Source organism: Rutidosis leptorrhynchoides, chromosome 3 (assembly GCF_046630445.1).
Source record: "Rutidosis leptorrhynchoides isolate AG116_Rl617_1_P2 chromosome 3, CSIRO_AGI_Rlap_v1, whole genome shotgun sequence".
Classification (NCBI taxonomy): domain Eukaryota; kingdom Viridiplantae; phylum Streptophyta; class Magnoliopsida; order Asterales; family Asteraceae; genus Rutidosis; species Rutidosis leptorrhynchoides.
Window position 1 is genome coordinate 74,755,153 of NC_092335.1, and position 21,868 is coordinate 74,777,020.

General features: G+C 32.4%; 2 protein-coding genes across 4 annotated transcripts; both read right to left on the bottom strand.

Annotated features, from left to right (window-relative positions):
• Nucleotides 1-15,315: 15,315 nt before the first annotated feature.
• Nucleotides 15,316-19,405, bottom strand: LOC139896362 (2-dehydro-3-deoxyphosphooctonate aldolase 1-like). 3 transcript variants are annotated; one of them, XM_071878995.1, is made up of 15 exons: nucleotides 19,300-19,405; nucleotides 19,084-19,146; nucleotides 18,658-18,755; nucleotides 18,321-18,417; nucleotides 17,936-18,001; nucleotides 17,486-17,545; nucleotides 17,222-17,296; nucleotides 17,063-17,147; nucleotides 16,905-16,963; nucleotides 16,784-16,828; nucleotides 16,600-16,698; nucleotides 16,462-16,509; nucleotides 16,330-16,377; nucleotides 15,793-15,870; nucleotides 15,316-15,613 (listed from the first exon to the last, which is right to left on the bottom strand). In XM_071878995.1, exons 2-14 carry the CDS (start codon nucleotides 19,120-19,122, stop codon nucleotides 15,814-15,816), a joined length of 876 nt encoding a protein of 291 aa, XP_071735096.1. In that variant the 5' UTR covers nucleotides 19,123-19,146; nucleotides 19,300-19,405; the 3' UTR covers nucleotides 15,316-15,613; nucleotides 15,793-15,813. The 3 variants fall into 3 exon arrangements, with proteins under 3 accessions (XP_071735096.1, XP_071735097.1, XP_071735095.1); XM_071878996.1 differs by lacking the exon at nucleotides 19,300-19,405 and having other exon boundaries at nucleotides 15,810-15,870; nucleotides 19,084-19,218; XM_071878994.1 differs by lacking the exon at nucleotides 19,300-19,405 and having other exon boundaries at nucleotides 19,084-19,218.
• Nucleotides 19,406-20,412: 1,007 nt separating this feature from the next.
• Nucleotides 20,413-21,642, bottom strand: LOC139896363 (gibberellin-regulated protein 6-like). Its single transcript, XM_071878997.1, has 3 exons — nucleotides 21,493-21,642; nucleotides 21,319-21,376; nucleotides 20,413-20,893 (listed from the first exon to the last, which is right to left on the bottom strand). Exons 1-3 carry the CDS (start codon nucleotides 21,553-21,555, stop codon nucleotides 20,712-20,714), a joined length of 303 nt encoding a protein of 100 aa, XP_071735098.1. The 5' UTR covers nucleotides 21,556-21,642; the 3' UTR covers nucleotides 20,413-20,711.
• Between the last annotated feature and the right edge of the window lie 226 nt (nucleotides 21,643-21,868).

Here is a 21,868-nt window from a genome sequence, read left to right on the forward strand (position 1 = left end):
AGATTCATGATATTAAAGGAATAAGTCCTTCGTATTGCACACATAAAATCCTTATGGAAGAAGGTCATAAAACATATGTGCAACGCCAACGAAGACTAAATCCTAATATGCAAGATGTAGTTAAGAAAGAGATTATTAAACTGCTAGACGCAGGTCTAATTTATCCAATCTCTGATAGTCCATGGGTAAGCCCAGTTCAATGCGTGCCTAAGAAGGGTGGCATGACTGTCATTACAAATGAGAAAAATGAGCTTATTCCTACTAGGACTGTAACAGGATGGCGTGTATGTATTGATTATAGAAAATTAAATGACACCACCAGAAAAGATCACTTTCCCTTACCTTTCATTGATCAAATGTTGGAAAGATTAGCCGGAAATAGTTACTATTGTTTTCTAGATGGATTTTCCGGATATTTTCAAATTCCAATAGCACCCGAAGATCAAGAGAAAACCACATTCACGTTCCCTTATGGTACTTTTGCTTACAAACGCATACCATTTGGACTTTGCAACGCCCCAGTAACCTTTCAAAGGTATATGATGGCGATTTTTCACGACATGATAGAAGAATGCATGGAAGTTTTCATGGATGACTTTTCAGTCTTCGGTGATACATTTGAATCATGTCTAGTTAATCTGGAACGAATGCTTATTAGATGCGAACAATCAAATCTAGTACTTAATTGGGAGAAATGCCATTTCATGGTTAAAGAAGGCATCGTTCTTGGTCATAAAATTTCAAAAGAAGGAATTGAAGTGGATAGAGCTAAAGTAGATGTAATTGCTAAACTTCCACATCCCACCAATGTTAGAGGAGTTAGGAGTTTTCTATGGCATGCCGGTTTTTACCGACGTTTCATAAAAGATTTTTCTAAAATTGCCACTCCTATGAATAAACTCCTAGAAAAGGATGCTCCATTCATCTTTTCAGATGAGTGTATCAAATCTTTTAATATTCTTAAAGAAAAACTCACTAATGCGCCGATCATGATAACACCAAATTGGAATCTACCATTTGAACTAATGTGCGATGCAAGTGATTTTGCAATGGGAGCCGTTTTAGGACAAAGGATTGAAAAACAATTTCAACCTATATATTATGCTAGTAAGACGTTACAAGGAGCACAAACGAACTATACAACTACTGAAAAAGAACTCCTTGCTATTGTCTTTGCTTTTGACAAATTTTGATCATATCTCGTTCTAGCAAAAACGGTGTTCTATACCGACCATTCTGCTCTTAGATACCTATTTTTGAAACAAGATGCTAAACCAAGATTAATCCATTGGATCTTACTCTTACAAGAGTTTGATATTGAAATCCGAGATAAAAGAGGAGCAGAAAATCTCGCCGCTGATCATCTTTCTCGTCTTGAAAATCCCGAATTAGAAGTTCTAAATGAATCGGCCATACAAGACAACTTTCCTGATGAATATCTATTGAAGATAGATTATAATGAAATCCCATGGTTTGCAGACTATGCAAACTACTTAGTTTGTGGATTCCTTGAAAAAGGATTATCGTACCAAAAACGAAAGAAATTCTTCAGTGATATAAAACACTATTTTTGGGAAGATCCACATCTGTTTAAAAGTTGTCCCGATGGAATAATACGCCGATGTGTATTTGGAGATGAAGCTAGTAAAATATTAAACCATTGTCACACAGGACCAACAGGAGGGCATTATGGGCCTCAACTAACAGCAAGAAAAGTTTATGATGCTGGATTCTATTGGCCTACAATTTACAAAGACACACACCTTCTTTGCAAATCCTGTGATGCTTGTCAAAGGGCCGGAAAAATAAGTCAACGTGATGAAATGCCACAAAATGTCATCCAAGTATGTGAAGTATTTGACATTTGGGGTATTGACTTTATGGGTCCATTTCCAAAATCTCATAATAATCTATATATACTCGTAGCCATTGATTATGTATCTAAATGGGCGGAAGCACAAGCTCTCCCAACTAACGATGCACGAGTTGTAGTCAACTTTTTAAAACGTCTTTTTGCAAGGTTTGGAACACCGAAAGCTTTAATAAGTGATCGGGGTACTCATTTCTGTAATAATCAACTTGAGAAAGTTCTTAAAAGATATGGAGTAACTCATAAAATCTCCACCGCATATCATCCACAAACAAGTTGAAAATACCAACCGAGCTTTAAAACGTATTCTAGAGAAAACCGTAGGATCAAATCTGAAGGAATGGTCCATTAAATTGGAGGATGCACTCTGGGCTTTTAGAACAGCCTACAAAACTCCAATTGGAACCACACCTTTTAGACTTGTTTATGGAAAAGCATGTCATCTTCCAGTAGAAATTGAACACAAAGCATTTTGGGCTTTGAAGACATGTAATCTTGATTTACATGAAGCCGGACGTCTACGATTAAGTCAACTAAACGAATTAGAAGAATTAAGACATGAAGCATACGATAATTCATTAATCTATAAAGAAAGAATGAAGAAATGGCATGATAAAAGAATCAGAAGTTCAAAAGAATTTAAAGAAGGAGACAGAGTTCTTCTTTTCAATTCACGATTCAAGCTATTTCCTAGAAAATTGAAATCAAGATGGTCTGGACCATTCATAGTCAAAAGAGTTTTCCCATACGGAACAGTAGAATTGATAAATTCAAATGGGATTGAATTTAAAGTTAATGGTCACAGAGTTAAACACTACATAGATAGTCCGATGGAAGTCGACAACGAAGTTAATCACAATTTCGACACCACAGCTAACTAAGTGTGGGGAGAATCAAGTCTTTAAAGGATAATATGTATTTCTGTTAGAGTTAGATTGTCTGTTTTCATGTAGTTCTCGAAAATGGGACCCGAATGGTCTTTACCTAGCAGACCCTAAAGAACTAGTCTTCTCCCCCCATTCTGAATTTTTATTTTTTTTAGGAAATGAAGACTGCCTGTGAACTAAACCATGGTCTAATGCTACACGCTTTGATCACTAAACATAATAATGACACACTTCCGAGTGAAATAGTATCAGTAATCAGAGAAAGAATGGACGGAGTTAGAAAAGAATCCAGATGCGAAGATAATAAGTTACAATTTGGTAAAGGAAAATCAAAATCCGCAGCAAAAAGAAGAGCACGACACCTAGAAAGATGTCACAAATGCGGAAAATGGTCACATGGAGGTAAATGTTTAAATAATCAAACCTATTCAAATACCAAATTTGTTACTTTATGCAGAGACGGACCGTTCATATGTTTAGAAGAAAAGACACTGAATGCTCGAGGTTACGCCTATGTAGCTATGGAAAATCAATTAAACCGACTATCTTATGAATGGGATAGATCATATAACTAAGAAATCTATTTCACAGGTAAGTCTGTACAGTTTTTATTTTAATTTTTTTTATTTTTAACCTTTTGATAATAAACGCTAATTTGTTCGCTATAAAGTATTAAATTGGTATTGAATAAAATTAGGTTTGGCGACCGAAATTACTGATATCATTCAAAAATTTATTACATCACTACGAAATTTAACGTTTATTCTTAAGGTATAAATATCTTTAATCAATCAACCCAAAATATTTCAAAAATTCGTCATGAGTTAAATTAGGTCTTGGAACCGAAATTACTTTACCGAAAAGAGGGGCGCATATTTTTGATAATATTTGATTGATTAAAGTGGGATAAAAAGCCAAAAAGATTTTTAATTTTATTTTTACCATGTTTTTAAAATTAATATATAAATCTTAAATTAATATTGTAAACTTTGTAAAAATAATATATTTAAAATTGTAAATAATTGAAAAATTAATATAAGTTTGGTGTGAATTTATAATATGAATTTTTAAATTAAGTTTGGTGTGAATTTTTAATTTTTAAAATATGAATTTTTAATTTTATGCATTTTAAATTGTAAGTTTGGTGTGAACTTTTAATATTAATTTTGAATTTTATATTTAAATTGTGTGAATTTAAAAACAAAAATTTACTTTATCTCATTAAATTAAAAATATGATTTTTAAAATTCGTCGTAAGTTGAAGACTAGGTCGTTGAACCGAAATTGCTTTACCCGAGGGAGGGACGAGAACTTTTATTATCATTATTTTTTTTTCTTATTGAATTAAAGTATGCCAAAAACATTTAAAAAACCCAAAAATCTTAGCTTTTAAAACAATCGCTACAAAAAGACAAATTTTAAAATTTTGTCGAAGGACGGACTAGGACATCGATCCGAAACGACCTCGTCCTAAATAACAAGGAAAACAAAATTTTAAAATTAATTACTTAATTGTTTTAATTAGTATAAGATGTTATAAAAAAAAAAAAAAAAAAAAAAAAAAAAAAAAAAACAAACAAACAAACTCCGCGAGTCTCACCCCCAAAACACCGCGAGTTGCGGAGGGACCAAATTACAGAAAAAAAATAAAAGCTGATCGAACTGATCAGTCTCAAACCACACACCACAAAAAGAAAACACTGCGAAAATAACTGCCAAAAAAACACGAAAATACACCCCCAAAATCGCAATTTTTAATCGTTAATCATCAAATCTTTTACTAAAATCATGTTGAGAAGGATGCTATCAAGGAATTACTCAAGAAAAACGGTAAATTTCTACACCTAAACACCATTTAATCCGAAAATTAGTGTTCTTGAGCAATTTTTCCCCAATTTGATTTTGATGCTTTTTAGTGTAATTAGGCTTAAATTGTTTATGTATTATGCTTGTATAACCTAGATTGATGCTGTTTAACATGATTAGAAGCCTTAAACTTCAAATTTTGAGTAATCTAGGGTTTGTGTTCTTGAGCAAATTTGGGGCTTTTTGATATAAACAGGTTATGGCCAATTTTTGTCATGAATTGTTGCTAAATTAAGTAGTGTAACATGTTTAGTTAGTTAAATGATCCAAACTTTGAGCCTAAACATGATTTTGAGAATTAAAGTGGACTTTTTCAAGTCTAAAAATTCATGAACTTGATTTTTGAGAGATAATGCCATTTGAAACTTGTTTAATTGCTAGTAATGATTATTTTGACATGTTATTTGAGTTGAATGCTTATGAACTTGGCGAACATTTTCGTATATGCTTATTTGAAAAAGTGTAGATTTGATAAAAATGTGAAAATGAGCTTAAGTTTGATATAAATTGATCATGTCATTGTAATTATTTTGATTGATGATTTTGCTGACACTAATGTGTATTTGGATGCACAAAAATTGTGTTTGATGTGTTTTGCAGACTGAAAGGGGTGAATCTTCATCCCAAGCTCGCAATGCTCCTGCTGAGAATGCGGAACAACAGGAGGTGGATAACTACTACAAGCAAGATATACCTCATCCAGTCATGACATTTTCTGATATGCACTTGGAAGATTTGCATCCGAACCTGAGATTTGACAGACTTTAGATAGATTATCCAAAATACCAAAGGGGTTTGCATACTCTTCATTCTAAAGTTGTTGAGGTACCTAGGGTCATAGAATGGGGACCATTAAAAGCTGTAGAATTGTCCGGGCCAATTAGGGAATTACTTGCACAGAGGTATGGTAATTCTACTTTTAACGACTGGCTACGTTTATTCACCATGCGTAGACCTGTATATAAAGTATGGTGTGAAGAATTGTTGTGTAGTATAGAATTAAATGATCGGGTAGCTAGTTTAACCGATCGATCTTTTATTAGATTTTTGTTAGGAGGTTCGATGCGCCACATGTCTTTACTAGACATGGCTCAGGCTTTACGTATATATACGCCTGAGGAGTTAGCATCTGCCGATTGTAGAGGGTTGATACTAAATGGTAGAAAGATAGATGAAAATTTTGATACACACGGTGTATGGAGTCAAATGACAAGCCATCACCGATTCAAAGGGGGAAATTACTCTTATTTGGATATAGATAGAGCTGAATTAAGAGTGATTCATAGGTTTTTAGCTAATTCGATTACACAAAGAGGTAAGAACAAGGAAAAGGTAAATGAACAGGATTTATTTTACCATATGTGTATTCGAGACCCACAAAGTGCTGTAAGTATACCTTATTGTGTGGGTTATTATTTATCAGCTATGGTTAGGGGGATGAGACCGCATAGCATAATAGGAGGTAGTATTTTTATTACTTTGATTGCTGAATATCTCGGTGTGGATATAAGTCGGGGGGATTATTAGTCGAAGAACCAGAACCCCGCGATACTATAGGTTTAAATGTATATCATGGTGCGAAAGTTTTGAAGAGGCGAAATAACGCCGCAGTACAATACCATGGTAGACATCCACAGGTTGAGAGAAACCAACAGCAAGGTAATGTAGGAGGGGGAAATGAAATGCAAGAAATGCAAAGGTTTATAGCTTCACAGGAGTACGAAAATGCTAGACAGAGAGCATTTGAAGATTGGCAAGTTCATCAAAACCAAATCATAGCTCATTGCCAACATATAGGTAGAAACTATATTCCTACACCAAAACCCATATTCCCTCCCTGGTCTATAGAGATGCAACCACCGTATCCTACGTATAACCCTGCCGAAGCATTTTATAGCACCTATGGTTATGCATGGAACCCCTATTGGTATCAATATCATCCCTAGTCTACTTAGTTTTATTTATTTTGTAATTTGTAATATTGATACGTTTAATACTTATGTTAATATTGTAATAGTTTTTATAATTTTCTAACTTTTATTCTTAGATTTTAATAATTTTTGAATGTGGGGTAATATACCAAACTTCAAAAATATGTGTATATGTTTGCAGTTTATCTTATGTACACAACAGGGTAAAACAACGCATTTTTAAAGACTGGCATTAAGTTCAGCAAAAGCAACTAATTTTGACGACAAGATGCAAAATATATGTGAAATAACAACAAGACGGAATGAACAAATGATGTGCACCATTTATCATTCAGCAAATAAACGCCAATATATTTGGAACTTTGGTAAAATTTAATCATTTTCACACAAATCACCCTCAATAATTTAATTTGTTACTGATTTCTTGCAAATGAGGGCATTGCAAGATCTTAAGTGTGGGAAGGGGTTAAATTCTTTCGGATTTTTAAAATTTTTACTTTATACACTTGGTTACCATTAGAAATACTAGTAAAGTAGTAGTTGTATTAGAATCTAGTGCTATCTGATAATAAAGAACAGCCCTAGTCTTATATACTGACTACCCAATTCTAGTAAAAAATTTCAAAATTTTCAATTAAATGAACTCAAAATCATGTTTATACATATTTATGAACGATAAAACTAGGTTTTAACACCGAAATTATTGTTACCTCAGAAAGGACATAAATTGAGAAACAAACCAAAATGTTAAAATTCATTTAAAATGGAATAGAGGACAATAAAAAGGAAAATAAAAGCCAAGTGTGGAAAAATTCTCCAAGTTATTCAAAACATATATCACATATTTTTGTACAAATAACTGAAAATACTTTTGCTTTGGACTAAACTAAAAAGTTTTACCTGATTTACTGTAAGAAAGATGGATCTACACGATGAATCAATTCCATCATTAAAAGGAAGTAAAGTCTTCCGAAAAAAGACACGCGCTTCTTGATTTAGGTCATGAAGTTGTCGTCCAGACCAGCTGTAGGTTGACGAAAAATCTAGAAAAGTCATCACTAAAATCAGCAGGAAATTCACGGACCTCAGCATTAAACAGGGTCGCCAAGTGGTCAGATTTATCCTAACCATGAGAAGGATTTATCTCGTAAAATGGGGGGGCACCATGCAAATTAGCTGGATAAGACTAATGAATCAGATCCCCAGAAAGGATAATCTCCTTAAAGATTAAAAATCAGCTTTTAAGACTGATATTACTCAATCCTTGAGATTGACCTTAAAGATTGAGAATTCAAACTCATGGAATTCAATGATATCTAAACTCGAGCTTGAACGAGAAAATATTTTGATCAAAATTACAAACCGATTTGTTTTCTGAAAACCCTATTTTCAATGCGTTCATTACCATTGAACGTGAAATCCTAGGAATTCACCTAGAATTCATTAGGTCACCTGAACTAAATCGGGTGTCAACCGTAAGAACGGTGGTTGCATAGTGGTCAAAGACAGGACCTTGTGCCAGACCGAAAAATTATAAGGGTGAGCTTTACTATTGCTCCTACCAAGGATAGTAATTGCGTCCGACACGTTATAGACCATAATTAAAAGCATGTCAGGGGACATTGCCTTAACAGTTGCTTGTTCAACGCTTTCCTTTACAACCGGACGGTAGTTTACCGAAAGGTAATATACGGGACAAGTAAACTGGACGTGTTGCTTTCCAAATACAAGGTTAGCAAGTGGGTGACACAAAACCACAAGTTTTGAGCTAAAATTTTCAAATCTGAAACCCACCAAACCCACAAAAATATTTTGCAAACACCGGTAAAGGGTTATTCCGGAAAACTTATCTAGGGTAAAAACTAGATTTAATTTTCAAAGGATCAAATGTTTTCATAAAGATCCAATTTCCTTAATGGATCTAAATTTTTATAGTCATGTGGGACTGTAAACCATATCGTTATTACCATTGTTTATACCGCCGTATAGAAATCACTGATGTACAAAGTGTGAAGAATAAAGAAGTGATTCTAGTATTTCAAGACGATATTGCTTGAGGACAAGCAACGCTCAAGTGTGGGAATATTTGATAATGCTAAAAACGAACATATATTTCATAGCATTATTCCTCAAGAAAGACAAACTTTTAGTTGCAATTGTTCTATTTACAAGTGATATTCGTTTAAATAATAAAAGGTGAAGACAAAATACAGATTCGACGAATTGAAGATGCAAACGACCAAAAAGCTCAAAAGTACAAAAGACAATCAAAGAGGTTCCAATTATTGATAAGAAACGTCTCGAAATTACAAGAGTACAAGATTCAAAACGCAAAGTACAAGATATTAAATTGAACGCAAGGACGTTCGAAAATCCGGAACCGGGACCAGAGTCAACTCTCAACGCTCGACGCAACGGACTAAAAATTACAAGTAAACTATGCACATAAATATAATATAATATTTAAATAATTCTTATAATTATTTATATATTATATAAATAAATAAAAACCGTCGGCAAGAAAGACTCCAAAATTGTGTGAGCTGTATTTACAAACTCCGCGACTCGCGGAGTTTGAAGGCAAAAAGGGCCGCGAGTCGCGGAGACCCAAAGTTTGAAACTCCCTATAAAGCCAACCGAATTCTGATCATTTTTAAAAAACATTTATCCATCTCTCTATCTATATACGTAATATTTATATTTATAATTTATATTTTAATTTTAATTTTAATTATAATTCTAATAATAAGGGTATGTTAGCGAATATTGTAAGGGTGTAAGTCGAAATTCTGTCCGTGTAACGCTACGCTATTTTTAATCATTGTAAGTTATGTTCAACTTTTTTAATTTAATGTCTCGTAGCTAAGTTATTATTATGCTTATTTAAAACGAAGTAATCATGATGTCGGGCTAACTATTAAAATTGGGTAATTGGGCTTTGTACCATAATTGGGGTTTGGACAAAAGAACGACACTTGTGGAAATTAGACTATGGGCTATTAATGGGCTTTATATTTGTTTAACTAAATGATAGTTTGTTAATGTTAATATAAAGATTTACAATTGGGCGTCCCTATAAATTACCATATACACTCGATCGGACACGATGGGCGGGGTATTTATATGTACGAATAATCGTTCATTTAACCGGACACGAGAATGGATTAATAGCCACTAGAATAATTAAAACAGGGGTAAAATTATGTACAAGGACACTTGGTATAATTGATAACAAAATATTAAAACCTTGGGTTACACTCAGTCGACATCCTGGTGTAATTATTAAACAAAGTATTAAAATCTTGTTACAGTTTAAGTCCCCAATTAGTTGGAATATTTAACTTCGGGTATAAGGATAATTTGACGAGGATACTCGCACTTTATATTTATGACTGATGGACTGTTATGGACAAAAACCAGACGGACATATTAAATAATCCAGGACAAAGGACAATTAACCCATGGGCATAAAACTAAAATCAACACGTCAAACATCATGATTACGGAAGTTTAAATAAGCATAATTCTTTTATTTCATATTTAATTTCCTTTATTTTATATTTAATTGCACTTCTAATTATCGCATTTTTATTTATTGTTATTGTATTTAATTGTACTTTTAATTATCGTACTTTTTAATTATCGCAAGTTTATTTTATCGCACTTTTATTATTCGCAATTTCATTATCGTTATTTACTTTACGCTTTAATTTAAGTCTTGTATTTATTTTTAATATTTTACATTTGGTTTTAACTGCGACTAAAGTTTTAAAATCGACAAACCGGTCATTAAACGGTAAAAATCCCCCTTTATAATAATAATATTACTTATATATATATATTTGTATTTTTATAAAAGTAAACTAATATAGCGTTAAGCTTTGTTTAAAAAGATTCCCTGTGGAACGAACCGGACTTACTAAAAACTACACTACTGTACGATTAGGTACACTGCCTATAAGTGTTGTAGCAAGGTTTAAGTATATCCATTCTATAAATAAATAAATATCTTGTGTAAAAATGTATCGTATTTAATAGTATTTCCTGCTAAAATTAATAGCTATTTTATATACACCTCGCACGACATCAGTATCATTGGCAAGTAAGAAAGATAAATATTGTATAATCAATCTGCAATTAGTATTACTCATACTCCGTCTCTGTTGTCCAATAAGAAAAAGTACAGTTTAAGAAAAAGAAAATTAACTACGGTTTTTGAAAAAATACGGTGTAAGAAAAAGTATTTATGTCACATTGACATGTACCTTTTTTTTTTTTACTTTTCAATATTGTCCATTACTTTTCTTTTTACTTACATGAATAAATAAAAGATTTTTTTCACATTATTTATGGAAGTGGACGTACAATTAATTTGTGATATCTTAAAATGTAGTAGTGGATAATAGATTTAAAGTAGCAATTTGATTGAACCTTTTTACAGTGTGTAAATGCGAGTATAGCCTTGCAGTTAGTTACTTCATGTTAGTTAATGTGACATTCGGTAAAAAAAAATTAAGTTTATAGAACCGGGAAAAAAAATCAAAATCATCATACTTGAAAATGATAAGTCTCACTTATTTTGATTATATATATGGGAGAAATAAGGGATGTGTAAGCATTTATCTCTCTAGTTGTAATTATTAGTAGTATCAATTTGCATTATGAGTATTATTGGCAGGTAAGAAAGATAAATCTTGTATAATCAATCTGCAATTTGTATTACTCATACTCCGTCTCTGTTGTCCACTAAAAAAGTACAGTTTAAGAAAAAGAAAATTAACTACAGTTTTTGAAAAAGTACGATGTAAAAAAAAGTACTTATGTCACATTCACATATACTATTTTTTTTTTAACTTTTCAATATTGTGCGTTAGTTTTTATTTTTACTTACATGTATAAATAAAAGATTTTTTTTCACATTATTTTTATTCATTTAAGGAAGTGGATGTACAATTAATTTGTGACATCTTAAAATGTAGTAGTGGATAATAGATTTAAAGTAGTAATTTGATTGAACTTTTTTACAATGTGTAAATCTGAGTATAACCTTGCAATTAGTTAATTCATGTTAGTTAATGTGACATTCGGTAAAAAAAATAAAATTAAGTTTACATAATAGAGAAGAAAAAAAAAATCATCATACTTGAAAAAGATAAGGCTCACTTATTTTGATTATATATAGGGGAGAGATCAACGGATAAGCAAACTCGTTTTTACACATCGTCATCCAGCGTAAGCATTTATCTCTCTTGCCGTAATTATTAGTAGTATCAATTTGCATCATGAGTATCATTGGCAGGTAAGAAAGATAAATCTTGTATAATCAATCTGCAGTTTTTGACTACAATTTTAAAACAAATAGATACTCTATGGTTGGAGAAGTATTCATCTAATTTATTGTTTACATTTGGTTGTAGATTTATGCCACTTAGATCAACCAGACCAGGGTTTCTACCATATCTGAGTAACTTTGGGATTCCCCTAGTTGCCAGAATTTCTAATTGTAGCAATGGTCTCGAGATACATATGAAATCTCTCGAGTTACTCGAACCGTTCCGTATTCAAGAAGAATCCTCTGTAAACGATTATGACGATAATTTAGGGATCGTAAATGGAAGCTTTGAATTCCATTTAACAGATGGATACCTTTCCTCAAAATCCAGGATGGTGATGAATGAAGTAATATCAATCCCATCATCACGTGAAATTTATGTGCATGTTACTTGGCCCAATGAAATGTTGAAACGATATGATACTCCTACATTTCTTAGCCATTTATCTCAAACGGATGGCTTTTTAGAGTCGGTCTCGCTGTATGAATGTCTTGATGTTTCGTCGAAGGAAGAACTGTTGGGTCCTGGAGACATGTGGTATGTCATGCTACTTTCATGTTATGTTATTAAACCTAAGGCGGCCACCAATTTTTGCTTTAGTTTATTGTGACGGCTCAATTAAATAATTAAGCTGAAAAGGAAACGGGTCAAATTAGTTAGATGTTGTCTGAAGTGTCTACTGACCTATTTTGGTACTTAGTACTCTCACTCTTTTCCAAATTAATAGTCTTTGTTTTGACTTTTTAAAGTCTTTATTTTTTAATTTTGACTTTAAATAACTTTTTCTTTTGTGTTATATAATATTCGATAAAAGTTATATCAAATGAAAGGGTGATGATATATACACAACCAATTTTTACACATACACAACCTGAAAGCACATATATCTTTTAAGAACTTATTAACTAATTAATTATTAGTAATAAAATTGACAAAAAAACGTGTGCTAGTTGACTAAAGTTACATTGATTCGTCCGTATCGACATTTGCCTCTTGACGCAAAACCGCGAGACCTGATACCCACATCTGCAGCCAACTTTCATATAAATAACTGTTTGAAAAGGATGTAATTCCCTTTATATGAAAGTTGTTTCTGGGCTAACATGTGCCCGTATAAATATCGATATCTATCCTTTTCTAGTATTTTCTTGTTTATTTCATGAATTTTCTAGTAAAATCTCGTAAAAGCGTGTGTATATATATATATATATATATATATATATATATATATATATATATATATATATATATATATATATATATATATATATATATATATATATATATAGTGATAGGATCAAGAGGGAAATAACCAATCGGGGGAAGCGGGGGGAAGCAGAAATTTTTTTTTTTTCGTTTTTTGAAAAAACTTTGTTCACGAACATTATAGATGGGGTGAAAATATGAACATTTAGTAGAGACACTTTGTGATAAATGTTTTTATTTTGGCGGGAAAACGCTCGAAGAAGTAATATATAACAATTATCGTGTTTTTCGAGCGTATGTTGAGGTTTTAGCTATTGGGGTTTAGATATTAGGGTTTAGATATTAGGGTTTATAGGGTTTAGATATTAGGGTTTAGAAATTTAGGGTTTAGAGTTTAGATTTAGGATTTAGATTGAGTTTTTTTAACAGGATGAAAATATGAACATTTAGTAGAGACACTTTGTGATAAATGTTTTTATTTTGGCGGGAAAACGCTCGAAGAAGTAATATATAACAATTATCGTGTTTTTCGAGCGTATGTTGAGGTTTTAGCTATTGGGGTTTAGATATTAGGGTTTATAGGGTTTAGATATTAGGGTTTAGAGTTTAGATTTAGGCTTTAGATTTAGGATTTATATTGAGTTTTTAACACGAACGGTTTAAAGTTTAGGGTTTAGGGTCTAGGGTTTAGGGTTTAGGGTTTGGTGTTTTGGGTTTATGGAATAAACCCAAAACACCTCCATAAACCCAAAACACCAAACCCTAAACCCTAAACTCTATATCGGGCTAAATTTACTTCACAAAACATGGGGGGGAAAAACGTTCATATTCTTCACGAACAATATTATCTTGAATGTTATTTTTGTCGATCGTTTTCCCGCCTAAATAATAAATTCATCACGAAGTGTCTTTTCTAAATGTTCATATTTTCGTGTGATCTTGATGCCGGAAAAAAAATTCCAAAAAAAACGAAAAACAAATTTTAGCTTCCCCCCGCTTGGTTACTTCCCCATTGATCCTGCCCATATATATATATATATATATATATATATATATATATATATATATATATATATATATATATATATATATATAACGTTGACTTTATAGTTTTTTAATATATATATATATATATATATATATATATATATATTAAAAAACTATAAAGTCAACGTCCGAGATCTCCCGAGATGCCGAGATCTTCCCGAGATCCGAGTTCTCCAACCTTGCATATTATAGAAGTGCATTTGTTTAAATACATATACATATACATTATATTAAATATTTGCGAAAAATAGTGTAACGTACATTCTACATGTATGATCGGTCATTTTTGTACAAAACATAATCAATGGTCTTGGTACAATAGTAATAGATATTGTTTGTTGTGTCTACTGTAACATGGGTGTTTTACAATTATTTATTTTTTATATGGTTCATAAAATTTAACATATTCTACTATTGTATCGATAAAAAATTAATCAAACATATGCATGTAAACTTGTGCGTATACAATTTTACTCCTCCAGTCTCAATTTCATTATCTAATACAGTATTTTTTAAAGATATTTCAAATTAATTGTCCTTAATCAAATTACAAATTAATTGTACAAAATGGAAAAGATTAGCAGTTAGAATATGAATAGAAGTATTTGAAAGATATAAAAACCGAAAGACTTTAGGGAAAACAAATTAAAATATTACTCCTTAGTGAACAGTAGGAAACGACTGTGTACACAACGTAAAATACATTATAGGTCATCAATTGACGTTAACCGTTTGATTAAACAGATTTTTAAAAATCGGAACGAATTGCTTTTAAAAATGATTAATCGGAGATTGATCGGCGAGTAATCGGGTTTTTTACAACACTGTCAAATATACTACATAATTACTTAATGGTTAAAGTACACTATCAGAATGATTTAAAAAAAAAAAAAGCGTGAATGAATATCAGATTATCAGATTTATTAGAGGCTTAAACATGAGGTCTTTTTAAAGTGATATCTCTAACTACTACTAGACTAGATGTGCTACTAGACACTTGTGAAGTTTGAAGGCTTGAGCTTGATACTTTTTTTTAAGATCTTAATATGTCAAGCCATGTGATGATCAATTTGTGGACAAAAAGAGACGGTAAAGAAAGGAAGACACGTGCTTTAACTCAATCAAATACATAAATAAATACAGTATTACGTAAGACCTTATTGTACATTACCGGCCATGGACATAAACAACATGCTTTAACTCAATTAAGTACATAATACAAGCCTAAATCTCAAACAGCAGACATTCTCAGAATACAACAGAAAGGACAGGACAGCATATATAGTCCACAATGAAATGAATAATGAATAATGATATCCTTGTAGTTCATGTGTGCGTTTATAATCGATCACACGACACCAACACTTAAATACACCATGAATCTGAAATAACGATTTTTCAAACTACATACTTATGGCATTAATGAACAGATTAATATTGTTGTGATCTTTCACACCTCCAGGCATTCTGCGTCTGCAAACAACCGCTATGTAGTTTAAGTGGAAGGCATGCTAATATAATCCATATCGTGCTTAGAGCTAGGCACTAACACGTCAATTATTTTTTTCTAATAACTATCGAGAATTAGATGCCAAAAACAAATTACAAAATTTAATAATAATCATCCAAATTGAAAGTGTAAGGTACTGGACCTTTCGTCTCATAAAACCTGTCTACCCGCGGAATGGAGTAAGATCAATTTTGTATTGCTGCTTTCCCTTGGTAACCCTCTTTAAGAAATAAGAAACAATTAAAAAAAAGTCAATATGATTCTCGAGTAAGTATGAACCTCCAGTGGTTGGGGCCCTGAGTTCCTTGCAAGAGGTCTCAGGTTCGAATCCTGTCTAGGACGAATATTTAGTGGTGGCCAGGTATGGGTTGGAAACAGCTAGAGAGTAATCTTGCTGGGCTGCGTACATCAGAGTATGAGGTCGGATTAGTCGCCCTCCCGGGTAGCCCGAATAGGGAAAACCTTCTACCTTTTACCCATTTTACCCATTCCCTTATATGAAAATAAAACTTCAAAATGAATTACCTATTTGCTAGTTGATTTTTTATTTTTCTGAACGACAAAATCACCCATCCATCTACTCTACACCTTTTTCCCAAGTTAGACTTGAACCCACTTCCTATTGGTTGATGGGTTACTCATCTTGTTACTTAAAGCAATAATATAGGTAAGAACTTACAGCAATTGCTATGAGCTCTTCTAGCAGCTCCTCGAAATGGCGTAAAGGCTGTTTTCATGAGTAAGACACCAAGTCAAACATGTTGAATATTTAAATAAATAAACACAAGTATTCAAGGGTCATGAAATTTACCCATTGAGTAGGACCATCAACTGGAGCGTTAAGTGGATCATCATGCACCTGGATCCACATATACGCATTTATAAGCATGAAAGTACAGAAACATAAAGGTATTGTAAATATCAGATATATCATATACTTATTTCATACCTCCATGAAAAGTCCATCGACGCCTACAGCAACCGCTGTCCTTGCAATGCAGGGAATTAATTCCCGCAAACCTCCGCTAGCAACACCACCACCTTCAAGCTGTTAAAAACATCACAATGTAAAATCAGAAAGAAATAACATCTGTATGAGATTAATACATCTTGTGCATATAAAATATGGTCACCTTTTTACCAGCAGGTTGCTGTAATGCATGTGTTATATCTGCTACCTGCATTACATAAGTAAACTCAAAACCTTTTATGGTTATAATAAGAATTATGTTGTATTGATATTAATGTACTTACAACGGGACAATTAGCTTCTCGCATCAACTCAAAGTTGCGTGGATCGACAATTAAATCATCTGCGTGTTAAACAATAATATTAGTAAAGTTTAACTTGCATTGTCTATTAACCGTTGTTAGGCCCAAAATACAGAAAATATAAAGTTACAGAGACATACTGTATCCAAACATGGTCCCTCTCTCACAAACCATAACGTTTTGATTTCCAGCCAATCTAACTTTTTCCGCAGAGTTGGTCATGACCTGCAAAGGCAACTGATCAGATACTTTTCCATGACCCAAAGGGTTTGATAAATGGTCAATGAATGATAACTTACAGATGGAGCACAAAACTGGCCTTTTTTAATGTTGACAATTTTCCCAGTCTTGGCAGCTGCAACTAGGAGATCAGTCTATGAACAGCAATTAAATAAATTGTGTTATATATTCACTTTAAAAATAAGCTTGTCAAAAGATATAAATGTGCAATTAAACTACACACATAAGGAACGGGATAATAACATAAACTGTAGACTAAATGAGATGTTTAGGTAATGATGGCGCTTGGACATATTGGAAAAGCTGAGTCAGATCAATCTTACCTGTCGGCACAAAAAGGCAGGAATTTGAATTATATCTGCAACCCTGCCAACTGCTTCACACTGGTAAATTTAACACCCATATAAAAGTCAGCTAACTGATATATAACCATAAAAAGCCTGATATTTATATATTTCATAGAATCTATGAAGTAGCTATTTATGGGCTGGCTTGTACTCAATGAAAATGCCACATACATTGCCACCCAATACAAATAAGCATAAATAAGTACCCTGGTTTTTTGAGCAAAAAAAGTGTATTTCAACGGATTAGACCCTATGATGTTGATTATAATAGTACAATACAACGATTTTCCATAATAACAGCTGAATTAAAGTTGGTTCCATTATTACGCAACTTTCCCTTTATATGAAATAATAAAATTTTAAATTATGTGAATACAATACAAGTAAAAAGTCGCATCTCGACGAGGCAAAAATATTAAAGATTACCTGGCTAGATTCATGGACATCAGTCACAATGGGCAAGTCATAAGTTACTTTCACCTTTTCAAGGATCTGCAATTAACAAGCAAAACGAACTAAATACGCTTTAACAATACATTAGTATACTTTTTGAAAAGGTTAAAAGTTAAGCGCCATTTAAAAAAATTCTCTAACGCAATATACTAATGCAGTTTTAAATGCACTGGATTTTCTGTGTAAGCCTTTTGTAAAAATATCAGCAGCCGACTAAGAAGCAAATTATGAGATATAGTTAAGCAACCTCAACATCATAATAGTAGTATAGTAGTATTCCAAGGACTAAGAGACAACAAGTAAACTGCAAACCATTATGTTGTAGCCAATAATCAAGTAGTGGAATGCAGCACATTACCTTCAAACCCTCGGCTAGTCCTGGCCCTCGAAATGATTTTGACGAAGTTCTGTTAGCTTTGTCAAAACTCGACTTAAAAACTAATGGCAATCCAAGTCTGTAATAATGCAAGCAACATATCCATCATATGCGGGAGGAATTTGAAGCAAGTAACTAGTAGTATAAAAAGTCCAAGAGAAGAAACAAAAATAAATATATTATAAAATGATCAAACCAAAAACACGTGTGTATGCATAAAACAGAACAGATGCCTCTACTATAATTACATCCACACAATCCGTATTCTATCGGATAAACACATATGCTTTATCGATTAGAAACAGATAAGAATACATACTTTGTAGTGACAGCCTTAATTTGTTTAGCCATATGTAAAATATGTTCCTCGGATTCAATCACATTGGGACCGGCTAACACAAAGAACGGTTGTGCTTCCTGTTGCAAGTTTAATAACATAGAAGGATAAGTTATCAATCAGAACACAAAGGTATTCACTGCAAAACAAATGTCCATGATAATAAACATAAAGAGATAATCCTATATATCGAAAAAATGTTCAATAAGTTCGAAAGTTGTAATGTAATATACTGCTGTAAGTCCTAATTTACCCTGAAGAACAATGTCCAACGAAAATTACTCTCTGAATTCAAAAATCAGAATTAAATACTACGGAGTATATACAGTCTATTGTAAATGTCATATTAATATTAACTTAGTACAACAGTAGTATAGTATATTAAATTAAATTAGCTGAATAATATACCTTAAGCTGTTTGTATAGCGCAGTCGATGATGAGTCCATTGTTCAATTACAAAACTATTAAATCTGTAAATTAGAGAAAGTAAATCGTCATTGATAGAATAAAGAATTTGACGAATGAAAATTGAGGAATATAATATATGATGTGGATGATGCTTATGAATGTGAATCTGAGGTGAGCATGGTAATGTAATTATATTAGATTAGATAGATGAATACATTAAAATGTTAGCTGAATGCCTGAATTGAAGAATGGAGATCGCTGTGGTGATGAATTGATGATGATTACCGGATGATTATTGGAGAAACTGCACTAAAGATTCTTCCAGCGTTTTCGGCCAAAATAAAAACATTTATCACAGAGTGTCTTTATTAAATGTTCATATTTTCATCCAATCTATAATGTTCGTGAACAAAGTTTTTTCAAAAAACGAAAAGAAAAAAAAAAATTTTGCTTCCCCCGCTTCCCCCGATTGGTTACTTCCCTCTTGATCCTACCAATATATATATATATATATATATATATATATATATATATATATATATATATATATATATATTATATCATTCTTGATGAAAAAAATAAATAAATTTAGGAAAATGCTAACGACAGTCTTAAGAGTTGGCGGTTATTAGTCATTTTCATAAAGAAGGTTATTAAAATTTACAACATATACCTTTAGAGTTGTCGTTAGCATTTTCCATAAATTTATTTACATCTATTATAGAAAAAGTTCCCATGCTTTGATATCACGGAGTGATTTAGTTACCCAAAAGTCCAAAACACATACCCGAAACACAAATAACTTCTTGTACGGTTGCAGAATTAGTCATTTAATCCTTGTTGTCTATATTTATATGTTTTATGTTAATACTTTTAAATTATTAAATTATAAAATGTATGAGTTCTAATTTTAAAATTCCTTTTCGATGTCTGTCTTTAATTTTGGCAAACTTCGTAACATGGTAATGGGCTTCAATTCTCATGATGACGTTGCTAACTCTTTGGGCTTGTGAATACAAGATCATACTACATTTTACTTGCCCTTTATGGATCCAAAGCAAGTCATGTTCGATTTGGGACACTTTTCTTCAAACATTTTTGTTCTTTATCTTTTTCATACATATTCAATTTTAGGAAATTTTACCACCATGTGCTATGTACGTATTATTCCCAACATCAAAATACACATACCAAAATAGTACAACACTCAATCCGGCTCGTAAATAGACTACTTCAAGAAACACATCTGTCCAACATATACCAAAATAGCAACCATGAATTATTTTTTAAAAAAACAAACAAATTTGAAACATTGAATCTATAGTCTATAGATTTATTTTAAAATATAATATATTTAAAATGTATGTAATATCACTTGTGAAACATTTTGGGCCCAATCACATTCAGATGTAAGAATAACATCCAATGGATTGCAGCACACTAAAGAACATTAAAATTCATTGGTCCATTTTCACTGTTGATCAGATGGACCTCACACTGTTACAGTATTGAAGATCAAAAAGGAAATAGTACATAGTAATAAATTCATATAACAACTTTACTCCAATAATTAGCCCATAATATAACTGACGTTTGGTTAACCCAGTAACTATTATCGCTGAACCATCTAAGGACATTTAGGGCCACCTTCCTTGGTCTTCCAGTTGTTGTAGCAGGGGCACACTTGCTTATTTCCATAAAAACCCGGGGGCACACATAGACATTTTGCGCAACATTTTTGGCAGAATAACATGCACGCATTGTGATATTGTGTATGACTGCATCTCCTTATGCATTGCCCGGGGCACTCTGTTTATTTCCACACAATAGTCAATGTTAAACCGTATAGTACACAAAATTAACAATTTATACTTTTTGGACGGGTAAATATATAGGCACTCTGTTTAATGTAGTCTGTTACATGTTTTTTTGTCACATTTTCTTTATTTATATAGGACCTAAAAGACTGTGCTAAATTGCTTTTCAAAAAAAGAAAGAAAAAAACAAATTGTGCTCAATATTGGATCTAATAAAATAACTTGATACTTACGAGAACTTGTTTTTTTTTTTTTTTTTTTTTTTTTTTTTTTTTTTTTTTGAAAGGCAATGTTAGTGGTTAGCTCACGAAGTTAATTCACGAAAATCCCCCCCCCCCCCTGAGACTCGAACCCTGGTCTCCTCGAACACCATGTTAACATGGTGACCAATGAGGCAAAGCCCCATTGGCTACTTACGAGAACTTGTTAAGCTTCCAGGTCCAAATCCACCGTGATGTCCTCCAGTAGCAGAGACCTGATTCATTTGAAAAGGGACAAAATGTAATAAGTAACGATGTTTATATTACATTTATTGATTATTGATTAGGACTCCAATTAAAGAACAATTATTGATTGATCGAGACTACTTACAGTAGCATGAAGCATGGAAATGGCGATGAGGGCCAAGAGGACGACAGCGAAGAACTTAGCCATGGAAGTTGATATTTGGGTGAGATGTGAAAATGGGATTTGAAGGTTTGATTGAAGAATGAAGGGATGTGGTGAAGCTATTTTTATAGTTGAGAAAATACATAGTAGTTTGTTACTTTGTTTTGTTAGCCTGCTTGCTGGTCCATATTGGTACTGTAGACCTACTAGCAAGGGAGCAGTTAAGTTGGATCATGGAGTCTAAATCGGGCAGACACACAACCTAGTTGCCACATTCCGTTCAATCTCAATTGCTAGCTTTTATAAAAATAACTAAATGTACAATACTATAATGCAATGCAATAAAATATTTTTCTGG

What these genes read in the sequence shown, in the direction of transcription:
- LOC139896362 (XM_071878995.1), bottom strand. Translation starts at nt 19,122, where the DNA reads ATGGACTCATCATCGACTGCGCTATACAAACAGCTTAAG. An exon ending in ATTAAGGCTGTCACTACAAA is followed by an intron (nt 18,418 to 18,657) that starts GTATGTATTCTT and finishes GCATTATTACAG; the next exon opens with ACTTGGATTGCCATTAGTTT. An exon ending in GAGAAGCTAATTGTCCCGTT is followed by an intron (nt 16,829 to 16,904) that starts GTAAGTACATTA and finishes TATGTAATGCAG; the next exon opens with GTAGCAGATATAACACATGC.
- LOC139896363 (XM_071878997.1), bottom strand. Translation starts at nt 21,555, where the DNA reads ATGGCTAAGTTCTTCGCTGTCGTCCTCTTGGCCCTCATCGCCATTTCC. An exon ending in TTTCCATGCTTCATGCTACT is followed by an intron (nt 21,377 to 21,492) that starts GTAAGTAGTCTC and finishes CAAATGAATCAG; the next exon opens with GTCTCTGCTACTGGAGGACA. An exon ending in TGGAAGCTTAACAAGTTCTC is followed by an intron (nt 20,894 to 21,318) that starts GTAAGTAGCCAA and finishes GGAAATAAACAG; the next exon opens with AGTGCCCCGGGCAATGCATA.